At 34.4% G+C, this 19,548-nt stretch overlaps 1 protein-coding gene across 1 annotated transcript in view; it reads left to right on the forward strand.

The window, feature by feature from the left end:
- CFAP299 (cilia and flagella associated protein 299) overlaps positions 1-19,548 on the forward strand; it is a 506,080-nt gene that overhangs the window by 182,561 nt on the left and 303,971 nt on the right. Inside the window, exon 3 of the mRNA XM_054591991.1 lies at positions 9,416-9,506. Within this exon, the coding sequence (XP_054447966.1) occupies positions 9,416-9,506 (91 nt within the window). The remainder of the gene's footprint in view (positions 1-9,415; positions 9,507-19,548) is intronic.

Genomic DNA, 19,548 nt, shown 5'->3' on the forward strand with positions numbered 1-19,548 from the left:
CCTGCAGTCCCTTCCCTCATTGGTGTACCTTTCTGCTCTGAGCACTCAAGTGTTCATCATTCCTCATGCATGACAGTCCCCACTGCCTTGCACAGTTATTAGGAAGTGCAATATTCTTCTGCTTTGACTGCTTTTCTCTGATGAGGAGTTGCTCCCCCAGAATATCATTGCATCAAATTCTCTCCTTCCTTATATAGAACCTTTCAGAAATTACTAACTACAGATACACACATAGAGGCATGTTGAGTCTTGAGACTTTCACCTTTCTAAAGCCTCATCTGTTCAGGGTGCTCTGCATAACCAACCTCAGTGTTTTATGGAGAAGTAAGGCTGATTCCCACAGACAAGAGAGGCGTTGGGAGGCAAGCATATCAAACTGGGGATTACTTTCCTTACTTTTTATTTTCCCATTGGCTTGCACTGTGTAAATATAACAAGAAGATGAGGAAGTATATTTCAAATCAGAATAAAGATTTAGCTGCCTCCCAGAAGAGAGAAAAAGTAAAGTTACATTTTAATGTGTTTTCAGGATAAAATCAAACATATTTAGAGACTAAGAACATTTATTTCCTAAGCAACCTTTTCCCCCCTCAAAGTGTGAGAACATCTTAATCTATGATATTTAAGAATCAGCTAGAGATACATGCCAAATGTACCAAAAAAAACCCCAAACAAACTGGGAGTTCAGAGACACTTTCTCGCACAGAAGCCAACCCATTTTGTCCCCTCAAAAAGAAAAGTGCAAGTTTTCATCCAGGGGGAGTAGAATTTGATTGATGTAAGATACCAGTTTTCTAGACTCCCACTTGGGTTTCCCTCAAAATAGGAAAAGAAAAGAAACAGCTGTCTTGTGTGCATGCTAGCACGTCTCATCTTCTGTCTGTTTCTGAGAGATGAAGTTTTTTTTTTTTTTTTTCAGAAACACTAGAGCTTTACTGAACATTTGACCAGTTTAAACACTCACATAGAAAAGGGTGCAGAAAGTGGTGCCATTTATCTTCTCAATGAGAATTTGATTCTCATTCCTTCTTACCAATAAATGAATCTCATTTCTCAAGAAGGGAAAGAGGTGGGGGGAAGGCAGAGACAAATGTATTTAAAAAGTAAATAAATTAATTAAAAAAAAAAAAGAAGTTTTCTTTTCTGGGAGTTATTAGAATATAAATTGATGACCTCCTGGAAATTCCTTGGAAATCACAGTATGTAGTGTAAAAGTTTCTATAAATCTCTTTAAATGTAATCCTGACTAACCTGACTCCTAAGGAACATTGTTTCAACTATATATGTGTATGTGTGTGTATGAATGAAAAAGAAAGGCCACCATGAATAGTTTATGAGAAGAAACAAGAGACTCAAAAACCGCACTTTGAATTTCCCTCCACTATTTTTCCCTCTTAGATCTTTAAAAATTAATCCCTCATATATAAAAGTAGATAGGCAGGGAGAGGGAGGGAGAATGGGGAAAAAGGTACAAGAAATAAGAAACATAATTGATAGGCACAGGATAGGCAGGGGGAGGTAAGAACAGTATAGGAAATGAAGGCGGGGAATGCTGAGGGAAGGGGGATACAGGGCAGAAGGGGGTAAAGGGAGGGGAAAATGGGACAACTGTAATAGCATAATCAATAAAATATACTTTGAATTTATGCTCAAATGACAGGACTTGAAATTGTTCCCTGGATGCTTTTATCCTTCTATATAATTTCTGGTATTTATGTAACTTTCAGAGGACATACAATTCAGATATAAGAACTGTGTACCTACAAAACATAAAAATAGGTACTGCAAATTAAAAGCATGTTAAAAGACTAGTAAAAACACACGAGGTTGCTTAATATTAAAAAGTTCTAAAAAACATTCTGTTGTAAGTGATGTGGCACAAAAGAAACTTCCATGCTCTTGTAGTGGGGGTGTAAATTGGTTCAACCACTTTGGAAACAAGTTGGCATTATTCTGTAAAGTTGAAGTTACAAATATCCTATAACAGCTATTCCATTGCTAGCTACAGATCTTCGAGGAAGATTGATGCTGAGGATACATGTACTGGCAATTTTAACAGCATGTTATTATAGACCCAGATGAAAGAGAAAACAATGAAAACTAGGTACAGCCATAAAGAACAGGACGGTTTCTCCATGTTATTTGATGCAAATCCCCATGCTCTATGTCATTTGGGTCTTTTTGTCATTATCTGGCTTGAAATCATTTGCACCCTGCTAAAGAGAGCTGGAGAGGAACAAACAGCTGACTTTGTAACTTAATCTAGTCTATCTCAAGAAGTGACTACTTGCTAACTCAATCCACATGATAAAAGAAAACTTGAAGTTCTTCCAAATTGTACAAAAGAGGTGATACGGCAAGCAAGACAGACTATGGCAAGAAAAATAAAATGTGCAAAATGAGTTCTGAAGGGAGAAGGAGCATGCTATATGCATTTGGGGGGAACTGTGCCCCCTACCTCCCAAATTCATATGTTGAAGCTCTGAACCCCCAGTGTGATGGTATTTGGACATGGACCTTTGAGAGGTCATTTGTTTAGATGAGGTTATAATGGTGGGGCCCTCATGATAGGGTTAGTGCCGTATGGGAAACACACCAGAGAACTTGTTCTCGCACTCTCTGCTGTGTGAAGACATAGTGAGAAGGTGGCTGTCTGCAAGCCAGGAAGAGGGCTCTCACTAGAAACAAGCCATGCTGGTACTCTGCCTTTGGACTTAAGAGTCTCTAGAACTCTGAGAAAAATGTCTGTTGTTAAAAGCCATACATTCTATGGTATTTTTAATGGCAGCTTGAACTGACTATAATGTAGAGCAAATATATAATAATACAGTAATAAAAGAAACATGATTCACCAGTGTGAGAGATATTTATAAGAATTTTTATTTGGGGAAAAGAAAGACTTTTTTTAATAATTTATGAAAAGGACAATACAAAAAGTATTGTGTCGTCCTGGAGAAAATGTACAAGATTTAGCTCTCTCTGACAAAGCATCAGACGTCCTACATCAAAGTACTATAAAAACATGTCTCCCATATTTAATACTCAAATTAATTGTCTAGAAATCCAGACATTGTTTTATGTAAAATTGTATTTATAACAAATTTGCCAATAATTTTCCAATTTGGCCTCTAAAAAATCAAATGTAGATTATATGAGACTAAATAAATACAGATACATAAAAATAGTTTTGCCAATAAACTTATCATAGGAAATAACACCATTTCTGCCTGAAAATTGATTTTCATAGATAAGTGTGCTCATTTTTTAATAACATAACATTACAGAGTCTTCATAATAAACTTTTACTTATCTATTATGCTTTTACTTTCCACTAAATTTTTCTAAACTGAGTAAATAAAAACATCATTTTCAAGTAACTGAGAGGCCCAAAGAGGTTGAATTATATACTCAAACAAGTGCTAGAAGTAAAATATAAATTCTAGAAATATGAAATGTAAGCTACGTCAGAGTTCACTGGTTGTGAAAGAAATCGACATTAACTCAGAACAGACCAGTTGATCAGAATTCCAGTCCAGACTGCACTGATGGTTATGGCTGGTTTGCTTTCCATGGAGGTCTCAAGATCCGACTCTGATAACTCCCAGGGGCCCTTTCAAGGTGAAGGTTGCATACCTCTCCCCACCCCCAATCCTGCCACTAGGTTCTGTCTCTCAAGTGCATTCTTATTGTTTTCATGATGTGAAAATATGTGATTAAGTATGATGTTTTGATATGTTTTGAGGCTTCACTATAGTAGAATGAAGCCTTGGGAATGATGATATCTAGCTTAAATGTTGAATTCCAGCTGATTATAATAATCTCTAAAGTAAAAATAAACATATTCTACTTTAGGGCTTGATTTGAGGATAATTAAATTTATTTCAAAATGTAGCATAAAGACTAGTACCTGGACTTCCAAATAGATTTCTTAAAAAGTAAAGCTATTAAAATAGATGTAATTTCAGATTTGATTTATTGGTCATTCAGAATTTGCTTATTAGAACACACCACAATGATGAATCTGACCTTGTCTGTTACAATACGTCCATTTGTATATTTAAAGTACTAAGGTGATTAACGTTATAAATATTTATTGAAAGACCTTATCTTTAAAATAAGTGAACTATTAAGAAAATAACTCTTAGTAATAATTTTCTCATTTAACTGTTTTTCAAATTGTTTTCTTCTGAGAGCATGATCATTTTAGACGTTTCCTTTGAATGTTGGTCTGCTAAGAAAATATAAGTGGAACACAAGCAACATAATTTAATCATAAAACTGGTAGCTTAATTGTTGAAAATTACAAATATATTTAGAGTCACCTATGTAGGATTATATAAACATGTTTAGCTAATGATTAAACAAGGTTGGTAAAAATTAATTCATCCATATAAATTTTATCCCATTTTGAATGTGGTAGAATGTAAACAAAGCTGGAGTATTTGCCTTTATAAAACTCATAACCCTAAGATTTTGTAACAGACCTACTTCACTTCTTGAGGAAGTAACTCTTTTTGTAATATTTATTTAGGCAGGATTTCTTAGGTCACTGTTAAATAAATCTAGTTAAGCAAGAGTAATACATGTTAAAAATTTAAGAATTCCTAACCACACACTCTACATTAACTTTCTTTTCTACTATTTCCCCTTGCTGAGAAGTTTCAGGTTCTCAGATGTAGTGTGGTATAATAATTGATTATTTATATAACTCTTCTACTCTGCTGCAAATAGTTTAGGAGTTATAGGCTTTATCCTTTTTGTTTCCAATTTATATAACAAAAATATTTTTTATCTTCCTCATAGATGTTGTAGGTAATGTAAGCCTGTGTACGTGAACTTGAATATAGTAAAAGAGGAACAGTATGATCCTAATGTATTGTTAGTATAGTGGTCATGTTTCTTAGACTGATTAAAAATTAATATGTTTGGTGATTGATGATAAAGCATGACATTTTAAATCATAAGTTTTGCAGCTGCTAGGGGCTTAGAGATAATTTAGCCCATCATGAAACCAAGGTTCAGAAAACTGTGGTGAGTTGATAAGTAAATAGGAATTAAAGACTGATGTCCATCTTAAATTTTAGTTCCATTATTTAGTGTTTCCATAAAAAAAGCTTAACTTTATGACTATTCTAAAAATAATTTCTTTTAATTGTAGAAGTAATACAGTATCCTAGGGGAATCCTTACAGCATTATAAATAAGGTTAAAGTGTACCTTGATTACCAAGCTAATTTCACAACAACATCTTTTTCAGAAGGATGAGCAAATTTCATATGTTGAAGGTGTCTGTTTAGATTAAGTTTAGTTAAAAATAATAGCAAAACCCAAAATGACAGTGGCTGAACCAAAATGTAAATTTTTTTCAGTCCTTTATTCCAGAAGTGCATATGGTGTCAATCAAGCCTGGATTGATGTTCCAAGGTGTCAGGGATCCTGCTCCTTTCTCTTGCCTTCCATGGTAGTGGCCTTCAATTTAAATCAAGGTGGCAGCTGGAGCAACAGTCATTGTATTACATTCCAACTATAAGAGAAAGACACCCTTCCTCTTTAAGTACACTTTCTAGAAGTGATACATAATTTTCACTAGGATACCATTGTGGAAAAGTTATGGATAGAAAGACTTGCAAGAAAGGCTGGGAAATGTAGTCTTTATTTCAGAAATCTACATGCCAGGTGAAAACTGGGACTTTCATTTTCATTGAAGCAGGAAAAACAAAGTCTACCACAGCCCAAAGGGAGCAAGAATTCTACTGCTACTGCTCCCTTTTTCTTTTTGGTCAAATATTTCCTAAAAACCTCGTCCATCAGTTAGAGAGCCACGCCCTGGTGGAGTATTAAGGAGTTCCTTTTCTATTAGTGAATGGTGCCTAGGAATCTATTCTTTTAGCTATTTTCATGTCTGATATTCCTGGAGATAATCTTGATCTTTCATAAACTATTCCTAGGGACAATAACAACAATGCAATAAAACAGTAAGCTACAAATTATGTAATAAAATGAAGAACCAAATGATGCTGTATATATTTTTATGGGTACACAAATATATAAGTAAACTGTAGAAATAACCTTGAAGAATGCATGCAAAGCTGATAATGATGGTTACCTTTAGTGTTTTGGGACTGTGGCTGGTGATCAAATTGGACTTCAACTTATCCATAATATTCTAAAGATTTACAATATAACAAGGTGTATTTGGGGAGGTGGGGGAGTGAGGAGTTGATGTACTATACGGGAAACTTTAGGAACTCAGGTTGATCTTCATTGTGTCAATTTAGGAACTGTGATGCATCTTCAGATGTGGTGTATCAGGCTTTATTTGTGAAGAGTAGAAGCCAATTCTAATGAACTGAATCCAAAAAAGAGAATCTATTGGAGGAGGACTGATTATCATAGATTTGAAGAAGTTGACTGATGAGGCTATGTAGCAAGAATTAAGGGCAGTCACTACAACTCCAGCTGCTTTTCATCCTGGGTCTCTCTGTTTATGCTGTATATTCTAAGGAGGTGAAGTGGCATTGGTCAAGCTAGAGGCATATTCATTGACTGAGGTGTGGGGGGTAAATGTTGTGAGAGTAAGCAGTTACCTTGGTTGGCTGTTCTACTAAATTACAGAACGTGAGAAAGACCATTGCTCAAATAAAAATAAGGGTTCAGTTACCAAACAGGAGGCATGCTGGAGAGGCAAAAACAACAGATGTCTACCACTGTCACAGAAGGCCACATGCCGAAGTATGTTTCATTTCCTCCACCATAATTTTAAGAATGTTTTATGGGTTTGCAGGGAAACAGTGTGATTTGGGTCTAAGATTAATTCTCTTTATTTTCACATAGGCCTTAATTTGGTTATATCGCAATGAACCACGTTGTTTAACAAATTTTCTGTACTTTTAAATTTAATTCAAAAAGTGTTTTCTTTATTGCTCTTTTTTGCTTAGCTAACTAGTCACAAGCAAGGGGTACATAGGGTAATGTTTACAAATATTTGCTACTCTTCCCTGGGCAGAATTCTACTTTCCTATCTCATTGATTTCAGGTTTGGCTATGAGACTTGCTTTGGGCAATAAAATGTGATGGGAAGTGACATGTTTCTCTTATAAGCAGATGCTCTGATAGCCAGTGTGTGGCCATGTTCTTTTTTCCCTCTGCACAATAATCAAAGATGTTTCAGATGAAAGACGTTTCATCAGGCTCTCTATTCATTCCTCCCAGGTGAAGAACTGTAGTGAACCTGTTATTGATGCATAGCATTATTTAGAAATAAGCCTTTGAAACCATTGAGAATTGGACTATTTGTTGCTACAACATTACCTAACCAGTCCTGACTGAGACACTTGTAAAACTAATTCTCTGTTTAAACTTCACAGAGAATTTCTAACTGATTCTGGTTTGAAATGTAAACCATAAGTGGAAAGTTAGGTAGAAACTGACAGTGATAAGATTATCCTGTGAGCAATGGAGAAATAATACATGTTTTATTGGGTGAGAAACTGACAAAATAAATTTGATATTTTAGAGATTTAATTTCAGAACAGTGAATAGATATGTTGTAATAAGGAAGACTCAATTTTGTACAGAACAATGAATTGAATAACTTCTCAAGTGTCTGATTCTTTCCATTGGTACTAATTGGTGTGTTTTCAAATGTGCATTTAGATGTTTAAGTTATTTGTTGATATTAATATCAACTAAGTCACATAAAGCTAGAAAAGCAAAAGCTGACAAGTTATGGCCAATTTAGTGTTATATTTCTAGATCAACAAAATAATTAGTAGGTTACATATTGTACATGTCTATAGTCATTTAATGAAACCTGATAGTCATTGGCCTTTAAATCTTTACAAAAATAGATAACCGGGTCCAGTTTAGCTCTTCAATATTTTTCACATCCATCCCTTCCTATCCTTACCACCACTGCTTTAAATCAGGTCTGTATCATCTCTTAGTAAAGCTTTGATGATAGCCCCCTAATTAAGCCCTCCAGTGTTCCTGTCCTCCATGAAATTCTTCTCGCGGCTACTGAATGTTCTTTCTAAAACACAGACTTGAAATTTTTACCTCCTTGCATAAGACGCTTGTGGTTCAACATTTTCTGGAAGCCAAGGTACAAGCTCCTGAAAGTAGCATACAGGCCTTCGAGGAAGGGCAGCGTGTCCTAGAGGTTGTGAGAATGAGTTCTAAAACCAGACTGCCTATGTTTGAATACAGGTTCTGCTGCTACCAGCTTGGTGACTTTTACTAAATACTTAGAACAGTATACCTTCAAAAACATTAGCTTTTATTAATGTTTTATGGTTTATCCCTCACTTCCTGTACTTACTGTATGATTGCTTTGCAATTACTGAAGGGTGCTCTGTGATTTTTTATCTCTATTTTTTCATTCTTTTGTATCTGATACTTTTCTCCTTCTGCCACTCCCTCCTTGCCCCAACCTGGCTAATTCTGTCTTATGTTTTAATATCTAGCTCAACAATTGCTTTAAAGCTTGAGATTTAGTGACTTTTGTTTGAATAGGTAGTATATTTCTTTGCTGTCCGATATCCACCCATACCTCTAACTACAATTATCACATGGAATGACATTATAATGTTTATGTATCTCTTCACCTCTATGAGACCACAGACAACTTGAGAGCAGGAATTACGAATTATATCTCATTCATCTTTGTGTCTGACGTAGTTCTTAGTACATAGGAGGCAAATAATAAACATGTTTGTTGACCATATGGGAAATTGCCATATAAGGAAAGGATTGTTATTTTGCAAATCACTCTTGGACTCTCTTTATTATGTGGTTCAGTACTGCTTAATTGAGATTTTTGTGATAAATTTCCTTTAAAATTTACTTCAGAGAAAGTCATTTCTCTCTTGAATTCATAAAGCTTCCTTTTATGTGACAGAGATAACCTAGTTTCCTTTCTTACCTTGATTATCTCTAGTCACAAAGCTAAATTTAATACTTTGTTCTAGTAACAAAATTGGTTTAGGTGTATAGTATTTTAATTTTCTTATATGAAATAAGTAAACTCTACTTAAATTATAGTAAATTTAAAATTATTCTGGGCAGTGAGAAATGTAAATATATTGAATTTTTATGGTGTAATAAAAAATAAAAAGGGCATGTAAATGAAATTAACTGTATCTGCATGAGTATTGATATGGGCATGTATATTATTTATAGACTTTATTCCAATCATTTGTGCATGAAGACTATAACTGCATGAAATTAAATTCAGAAGTCTAGTAGATTATTATAATTGTGTATGATTTGTAATTATTGTGTATAATGTTATTATATATGGTTCTAGTGTTACAAGAAAATTGTCATTTGAAATAAAGAAACCTATTGTTGATCCAAGAGTGTTCTAAATATATTTGTTATCTAATATATTATAACTGAAGACCTGCTTTTTATAGGACATTAACAAGTGCTGGTAAAGACCTGCAGGATAATTTTCTGAAGGCTCTGGCAGTGAGAGAAGAAGACAATCGCAATGGAAAAGTGAGCGTGAGTACATTTCATCCAAGTAAATGTGTTTACACTGAAGACACAAGTTAGTACATAATATGTAGTTAGTTCATAATGTAACTTTTAAAATCTTCCCCCCAAAATAACTCATGATGGACATAATATGGCATTTTATTATTTATATATTACAGAAATGTATGTAGAATTTTTTGTTCCAATTTATATCTGTAGAAATAGCCAAATGGTGACCAAAAAAAAAAAGGATTCTGTATATCTATTAGAGAAAATGCCTATACTTGGCAGACTGAGTGTCATCCCCAACTCTGTGCTAGACTTTCATTAAAACTTCCTGCTGCTTTTCAGATCACCTTCCTCCTAATAAGATTCTCTGAGTCACATCATCATCACTTGTTCCCAAGTTGTGCCTCCACCTACCTGATTTCATGCTGTGTCTATAATATAGTCCTAGAGTCTGCCCCATAGTCCCTCCTTGGGAGTTGTAATAGAAACCACAAAATGAGAGACATGCTCTTGTTTTATTAAAACATGTGCTGGTTTCAAATATGTCAAGTTGTTAATATTATTTGGAACATATATTTACTTTTATTCTTTGTTAATATAATATTAGTGATAATAGTCTTCTGTGAGTCTTAAAATGTTCCAAGTCAAGAACTCAGTTTCATGGTGAAACTATAACAAGTGACTTACAGAAAAGCAATCATAGCAGTATGGTGAAAAATTTAGAGCAACAGCAAAAAATATATGTATAAGGAAGTTTATTTTACCAGAGTTTTCTCAATAAAACATTGGAATTTTTCTCACTATCAGGTCCCTTGAGTATTTCACATACAGATAAAATTATCAATGTACCTTACAAAGAAAACAGTTGTACCTTGACTATATAATTGTATAAAATTAACCCGGACTTGAAATCAGGGAAAGTTTCTTGAAGGAAGTGGGCTGAGTGAGATTTAAAGATGTGAAGCTGGAAATTTGGGCAGAGACTGGATTCTGGGGGGGCCTTGCATATCAAAACAGTGAAGTCTGAAATACCTCTAAACCTTAATAGAAAGAGCAGAAGGAAAGATGGAAAGAAAGGCAAAAAAATGTGGTATCACAGGAATCTATGATAATGATTTTCAAGAGGTAGCAATCGATCAGATCATTAGTGAACAAGCAGGATAAGGACTAAAAAGAAACTATTGTGTTTGACAACATGTATATTTTTTAAAAATCCAGTCACAGGAATGAAAAGTACAGCATAGGAAATATAGTCAATGACGTTATAATAACTATGTACGCTATCAGGTGGGTACTAGAAATATCAGGATGATCCCCTCATAAATTATATAAATGTCTTATCATTATGTTCTACAACTAAAACTAACTCAGTGTTGTATATCAACTGTAAAGGAAAGGTTAAAATAATTTTTTAAACACGATTTGACAAGGACAAATTCTATCCATAATAAGGATGGAAATCAGTTTCCATAGGGTTGAAAACATGATTCTTGTTAGAAACTAGTACCAACAAACACAAAGTGCTTTAGAGAATGTATGTCCGTGTTTTGTTTTGTTTTTTAACGCAATAATATATACTTCCTATCAGATTCTCCTAACTAGAAGTCAAATTACTTCACTTTTCATTATTGCAAGTTATCATTTAGTTGATTTAAACTCCTATTATATATTGAATTACTATAACAGTCTTGTAAATGATACACTTACGTATTTTCTTGCCCAACTTGCATCCATTTTTAAATCGCTCAACACATACTTCTTGCATCCTTGCTCAAACCTGAGACTGTTCTAGTCACTTGAACACTGGGACACTGCAGATTTTATGACCCTAAAGAGTTTATATTTTAGAAAGGGAGAAAGAAAATAAGTCAGCAAAATCAAAGTGGAACAATTAATTTCATCTCTGGAAAGATGCTTTGGAGAACATAAAATTAGAAAATTGAATAGAGTGTGATAGAATAGACTGTGCTTGGTTGCTTTTAACTGGAATATACAGAAATGACACTTTGAGAAGGTGACATGTGTTGGGTCTTGAATGAAACTGAGAAGATCGCCACGAAATTTGAAGGGAAATACACCCCAAACAGATAACTATTTCAGAAGGAAAGATTTCTCAAGAAGAAAGAACAACATATTAAAATTTCCTGAGGTAAAAGAAATCATGGTGTATTCAAGAGATGGGAAGAATACCAGAATGGCTGGAATATAGTTATTGAAAGGGATAATAAAGGCAGATGCAATCAGAGAGGACTCAGCAGCCAAATCACATAGTTTAAAATTTTTGATTTTATTCTTTAATTTTAATATTTATTTTTTTATTATTGCAATAGAAAGGTGATAGATGATCTTGAGCAAAGAAGTGACCCGACCTGGTTCACTTCAGAAAGGCTGATGCTGCTACTGCTGTGCAGGATAGGAGATGTGGGAAAGAGGGTTAGAGAATAGTCAAAGAGAAGTTAGGAAGCTCTTATAAACAAACAGTGAAAGATGAAATTTAAGAGTATGGTGGTGGTTGAGCTAGAGGAGGACATTATGTCTATGTTTTGGAGGAAGAGCAGACAGGACTTAACTGAGGGATTGGATGTGAAATATTAAAGAGGAAATTAGAATGACTTTTAGTTTTCTGACTTGAACAAGTAGGTGGATGGTGGTGGCCCTTTGGCAGGGGAACTTGAGGAATGCTCATTTCAGGAATAAATAATGAAATCGTTCTGTTTTGGCTATATTTGTTTTCTGATGCCTATTTGTTATCCAAGTGGAGAAGTTGATTGGTCATTGACATATATTGGTCTGGAACCTAGGGGAGAGTCTTGGCTGGAATATAAATATAAATAGAAAGTGACCATCATCAAAATGGTATGTAAAGTCATGGACTTGCAAAAGTTTCATAGGCAGAGAGTATGAGTAAAAATGATTGAAGCCCTATGAAAAATCTTTAGGACACTCTGACATTTAGTGATCTGGAATGTGTGGAAGAGCCAGTTAGTGATACTGTGAAGCAGTAGGCATGAGAAAAATCAGCTGAGAGTGACGCTACAAACATGTGAGAAGAAAAAATTTCAAAAGAAAGAATGCTGACCAATTCAAATGCAGCTGAGAGGTTAAATATGATGATATATTAGTTTTCCATGGCTGCCATAACCAATTGTTGCAAACTGGGTGGCCTAAAACAAAGGAAATTTATTGTCTTACTGTTGTGGTGGCTAGAAGTGGGAAGCCAATGTGTCAGCAGAGCCATGCTCTCTCTGTAGCATTGAGGAGAGAATCTGTTCCATGCCTCTCCCTTAGCTTCTAGTGTTGCCAGCAATCATTCGTGTTATTTGGATTGTAGAGGTATGACACTAATCTCTGCCTCCATCATCACATTGCGTTCTCCCTGTGCATCTGGGTCTCTGTCTTCTGCTCCTATAAAGACAGTCATATTGGATTACCCATCCCCCCAATTGAATATGACTTAACCTTAATTTTATTACATCTACAAAAAAGCTATTTCCAAATAAGATCATGTTCACAGGTACCAAAGATTAAGACCTCAACATTTCTTCTTGGGGGGTACATAATTTAGCCCACAACAAATAATTAAGAATTTACCATTATTTATGGCTAGGTAAATATTATTGGTTATGTGGGTGAGGGCTGCTTCAGTGGAGGGCTGTGGTTAAGTATTTCATTGGTATGGGAAAAGAAAAAGAAAAGTGTATAAATGAAGGTAAGGAGAAGCAATTGTTTTTGAGAGAATTTGCAGTAAAGTGTAGCATAAACATTTTACAATGACTGGTGTAGGGCTTGAAGTCCAGGAAGTTTGTTTTGTAGTGTTTTGAGGAGGATAATATTAACCTGTGTCTTACATTAATGGGAATGATCAAGTACACAGATAGGTATTGATGATGTAGGGGAGAAAGGAGATACTTGCTGGAGAGAGTTCCTTCAAAGGAGGCTGGGATCCAGAGCACAAGGGGAGGGTTCGCCTGTGAGAGGGACAGAAGCCGCCCCTATGGCTATACCAAGAGAGAACAAAGAGGCTACAGGCATTTCTGCCAAGGAGGTTGGTAGACTTGGATTTGGGAAAATGAGATAGCTCTGTGGCAAGTGCATATCTATTTTCTCTGTATTGTCATTCCAGATGTTTTATTACACCATCGTGATTTTTCTTCTCTAGAGAAGGTTATAAATTTAACTTTTATTCAGAATAGTAAATAGTTAGCATATAATTCTGAGTGGGTAGTCATTGATTTGGAAACTGGGATCTTGTCAGTTCCATAGCTTGCTAATTTAAGTACAACATGTGGTCATTTGTTTGTGCTTTTGAATTTATTGTATTATTATAATCAGCAGAACACGTATCTTTGTATCAAGTTGGCACTTAAAGCTTGATTTTCTATTTTCTACCCTTGTATTAAAACAGACTCCACGTGGTTTTATAGCATGCTATTTACAACATAATACAACATATTTTAGAAGATCTAATTGTTAGGGTCATAATCTTACTTAAAAGCCATTTACTAAATGGATATACTTTTTAAAAAGTAGTCCTATAAAATATGCACAATTCATGAGATTTAAATTTATATTCATTTGCTGTCAGCAGAAATTACATATGAATTTTATGAGGCCTGAAGTCTCCAAGGGAAATGACGACTTCCTAAACATTAGGATTTCTCCACATAATGTGCTAGTGCAAAATGAATGGAGAACTTCAACCCAGAGGCACATTTGCTGCTCTTTTTCTTTCATCTTATTGAGAATACATACTAGAAAAATTATGATATGGTTACAGAACTGACATAGTTGAACTGTGTGGCCTAATGAAGCTTGAAGTACTAATTCCATAACAATTTTCCTAGGAAATTTTCTTTAAACGAGGCTAGGAAATTAGAAGATTAGATATACTTTCCCACACATGGTTTTTATTTTATTTTTTAAGTGTTGATTCCAGGTTGCAAATGTTATTTTGTATAAATGAATCTTGTTGTGTATGTCCTCTTTCTCCCTAATTGCAAAATTAATTTATTAATTTTTACCAATTAGGCCTTCAATTTACTCTTCTATAGAGCCTGGAGCTCTGGGAAACAGTGCTTCTTTCTGTCCCCCAACCCCTTGGTGTCTTTCCTCATATTTTCAATGTTTAAGTTATAGGGTTGTTTGCTTATTGATACCATTCCCACTAAGGTATTGCTTGGAACTGTAGTCTCAGGCTGTGCCCTGGGAGGGAAAAGGGTTATATGAAAACTTTATAAGCTTATATAACTGCTTATTCAAAGGAAAGAAGTACTGAATATGTACTTCCTTAAAATTTTCATGGTTCAAAGGTCAGATCCTATTGTCATAGATATTGTTTAGATAAATTGTATTTTTAAAAATCTTGTAACCAATCCAGAGTTAACACAACTTAATTTAAGAATCAGTATTATTTCACAAATGCCTCTGAATTTCATATACATATTGAGCAAATGTAGGCTTACAGTTGTGAGCACATAAAACACAGTTTATTCTTGTATTATTATTTAGTAATTCTTGTATTATTTTTCATACAAATAACAGTAAACCTGCTTTTGTTTCACTCTGTATAATATATACTATACATATATTAACATATTATTAATATTATTATATGTTATATATCCACATTATATATTATTAATACATATATTAATGTATATCTACTTATTAATTCATGTACTTATTAATACATACCTACAATAAGCACTTTATATAAACACATCTACATTTCTTTGTTTTCATCTTTTCCAAAATACTGTTTTAAATGACTATGATGTTCCATGCATTTAGTTTAGAGAAAACATTGAGCCTTATGAGCAGTGCATGTACAAAAATATTTAAAAGGATTAATTGTGTAGGACTTCAAATGACAGACACACAGAGTGTTTTTTCCTATTAATATAACTACTTAATTTTATTTTAAATGTTAACCATTTGTACAAAAACATTTCTAGATAATTCATTTTATATCTTAAAATTCCTTAAAGACTAAAATGATTAACTATTTCCTTCTAATTTTAAGCAGATTTCTTGTTTTCTGACTGCTTATGCTATGAAGTTCTTAACCCTAGCACCACAGTGAAGCATTAGTTAAATGTATGTTTATGACAAGTGCTTGGAAAAGCATATTCAACAGGTCTGGTTCCAGATATCCAGACACTCACATCAGTGTTGCAAATCACAGCCCTGCAGGTGGATATAAAAAAAAATCACAGAGAATTGAATACATTGTGTTAATAAAGCACGTATTGCAAAATTCATTTTCTCAGAAAAATCAGTGAAAATGTCAAACAGATTAGATATTTAAATAAGGCTGAGATTAAAGGTATTTTTTTCTTGCAATTTCTAGAAATATCTTAATAGAAATGGTAGAATTACAAAGAATGCTTGAATGAAGTATGTAACATCTTGAGATCATTTCATGTATGTGATAGAGACTAAGGAAAATTTTAGAGGCCAAAGTCTGATGACTGTATGATAAAAAGACTACATAGAAATTAAAGAAGTAGAATGGATTATCCTGAGACAATTTCCAGTTTCTTTCTAAAATACTCTGATATATTTATATAGTTTATCAATCTATTTTATTTCCTATCTTGGTGTCTATGACATAATTATCTTATAGTTTTCCTACTCCCTTCTGACTCAATCACTATCTTGGGCTGATCACATTATACCTCCACTTGACCTGCATTGCATCTCTTAAGCTGTACTTATTTCCCTTTGGTGAATCATTCAGACCCATGAACTCACTAACTATATACTTCTTGCTACCAAAACAAAGGCCTAGATCTTTGCTAGCTACCTGTTCATTAATTTATTAAATTATGTATTAAATGGTGATAACAAGTTCTGTACCAAACATTGTACTAGCTTGTGGAGAGATACAGTGGGTAGCAAGTGTCTTACAGAGTTTAGAGTTGCTTGGGGAAGAAAAGAGTATAATTAAGGAAGCATACAAATAAAGATAAATTGAAATTGTGATAGGTGCTATGAAGGAAAAATAAAAAAATTCTGTGTATAATTGGGTTGAGAGATAATATGATCAGATTTTCCGGTAGAGAAGATCAGTTTTCTTTCTGTATAGACAATAAGTTATAAGGAGTATAGGGCAGATATCAATACATCCATTGTAAGATCAGATAAGAGAAGATGAGGTGGTAACCTGGACCAGGAAAAGGATAGGGAAGATGATGAGAAGGTACTTGATTTGAGAGCTGTTTAGAAGGTAAACTTCTAAATAGCAGGATGTGGTGACAGAATATGGTGACAGGATATGGCTTGGGAAGGAACTGAGGCAAAGGGTCGGCCATGGATAATAGGACCTTCACAGCTATATAGAGGTGCTGCTTCTGTTTGAGACATGGTACACTCAAAGATCAGAAATGGGGTGCAGATAACATGATTTTGGATTTTGGAGATAGTGAGTTAGACTTGCCTTTCACAAAAGCCATTGAGTAAGTAGATAGCTGGAGGAAAGTATCTCCTGAATTCAACTCCAATGTTTATCTCCACATTGCTATACCTTAGTTACTTACATTTAATATACAACTAAACAAAATACCTTTTCCTCTTCCACTTCTCAGATCTCACATCCAGTTAGTCATCAAGTCCAGTCAACTGTATTTAGTACATATTTCTCAAATATACATGTGGAAGAGGGTAAGAAAGCCATATAGGTGAGCACCAGGCAACATAGGCATTGCCTCAGGGAGGTTGGATAACCATGAAAAAATTTATACAAATGGTTGCTGTGATCAGATAAGTGTTTTAAAAGTACATTGGCAGCAGTATGTGAAACTAAGTATGTGTCTAATGCTTGGGGGATGAGATATGAGACAGGGAGGTTAACTGAGAGGCCTTTGTAACATTACAGACAATAGATAATAAAATGCTGGGATAAAGAAATGACAGAATGAATGGTGGAAAAAAAGACAGATTTGAGTAATTTAGGAGATAATTTCAAACATGTTCTTGGCTTTGAGGTAGGAAATGGTGAGAAGGAATTTTTGACTATGAGTAACATGCTCCTTTTTGGGATAGTCAATGGAGTATACACAGCTGATGATAATTTTTGTAATGGGAAGAGAAGTGTGATTCTGGCTTTAGAAGACTTAGTGTGGTTCAGTGGTGGAGCATAGAAGTTGGAGGTAACCACACTCAAGTTCCAGATTTACTTTTTACCCTGTATTACAGATTGCAAAAGGACTATACAAGTTTTGTAAGCCATAATGTCCTGCTCTGTAATGCAGAGATTAAGAGTACTTTCATCTTAATATTGAATATTTAACAAGAAATGTAGATTAAACACTTGGCACATTACATGATACATGACAACTACTTAATAAATAATATGGTTTCTGTAGTAAAAGAAAATTATAACATTGTTTGAGCTATGATTTTGAATAAAATAGAAGTTTTAGAAAATATGCACTATTTTAGTTGATCATTTTTAAGAGAAGAATAGAATAGTTTTGAGTCTCCCTTTAGAAAGGATGGTTGAATGGGTTCCCTGAGAAAATCAGGTACTTAATATTGATAGATTTTATTAAGGATCTAAATATCATTGGTCATTGGTAAGACATCATAGCAATCAGAATATTAAGAAAAAACACTTTACATTATAGAAAATTTTATGTTCTAGAAAACCACATTCCATTTTATAAATTTTCTACTCTGTGCAAACCACTTTGCTATTGCAATAAACAAAGATGGAAAAGACATGGGTCCTTCCTACAGCGTTTCTAATGTAGTACCATCATGTAGCTCTTTTAAGTGGCTATACGGCAGAGTGGAGTGGGGTGGATGAAGTTGAATTTTTCTGTTGGTGGTAAACTAAAAATGAGTAAACTAAGACTCATGAGGATTGTAATGAAAGGTCACATGCTGTTCCCAGCTGCGAAAGTGGAACCTGATGACACTTATTTTCCCACTGAATGTTGACTATGTAAACAATTACATGGCTGACTAGTTTGGGCTTTGAAATATGCATTATTGAAGCTGGTATAAAATACTGCTTATGGCTTTTTCTTCAGAGTCATTCAAAGAAACCAGTGTACGTGGGTCAGGAAAACCTATGAATTAGGCAGTTCCTAATATACCCATTTCCTGTGTTGAAATCTCTATGAAATATAAGATTGCGTTGTATATGACCAGTAACATTGTGCTGACATGATCTTTTCCCTCCTTGCTGTTTTCCAACTTCTATAAAATGTTCCCTTTTAAGAAAATGAAGGTATTATACAGATGTTTATTTCCTTTTTAATCGAATCCATGCTTGTCCACTAATAGACCCTTATGGAAATTATATGACTCATACAATCTTACTTTCATTTTAAACAAATGACATCAATGTTTGTGGAAAATAAATGCACATCAATTTCCATTTCACCAAAAAACATATAGTTGAAGAGATATTTAATTTTTTATTTCCTGGTTAAAAATATGATGGAGAGGCAGTGAGAAATTCAGTAGTGTTTATGGAGCCAGATTAATCTGAGTTTTGATTCTTGGATTTTCCACTGATTACTAGCTAAACACAAGTTCCTCAACTCTACAGAATCTTAGTTTCCCCACTAACAGTATGGTGATAAGAGTTACCGTACAGCTAAGATATTTCTAGAATAAAATTATGTAATGTTTAAAATACAGATAAGCCTAATCCTTAGTAGGTGTTCAATAAATTATAAACAATGTGTATTGTATTAGTTCAGGTTTTCTAGAAGCAGAGTCTAATGTGCAGATTTTAGTGCAAGTGATTTAGTGACAAAGTTCTCCCATGTGAAACCCACGATGGGCATGAGAAAAGCGTGACAGTATAGAGGGCAAACTGATACAGGTCACGCTCCAGAGCTCCCTGTGAGATCAGTTGGTTTCAGTGGAAACCTAGAGTCAGCCAGTCACACAGGGAGCTCTGGAGCCTGAATTGTATCAGTTTGTTCCGCCTTGAGGCAAGGGGGATGTGCTTATACACACTCTTCTGCACCTTTCCTGTCTCCATCAATTAATCATCAGCTGCCACAGGGGTTGGGGGAAAAGGGAGTATAATGACTCCTGTCAA

The sequence above is a fragment of the Pteronotus mesoamericanus genome, unplaced genomic scaffold (genome assembly GCF_021234165.1).
Source record: "Pteronotus mesoamericanus isolate MK-2021 breed Mesoamerican mustached bat unplaced genomic scaffold, CSHL_Meso_final contig_130, whole genome shotgun sequence".
Taxonomy (NCBI): Eukaryota; Metazoa; Chordata; class Mammalia; order Chiroptera; family Mormoopidae; genus Pteronotus; species Pteronotus mesoamericanus.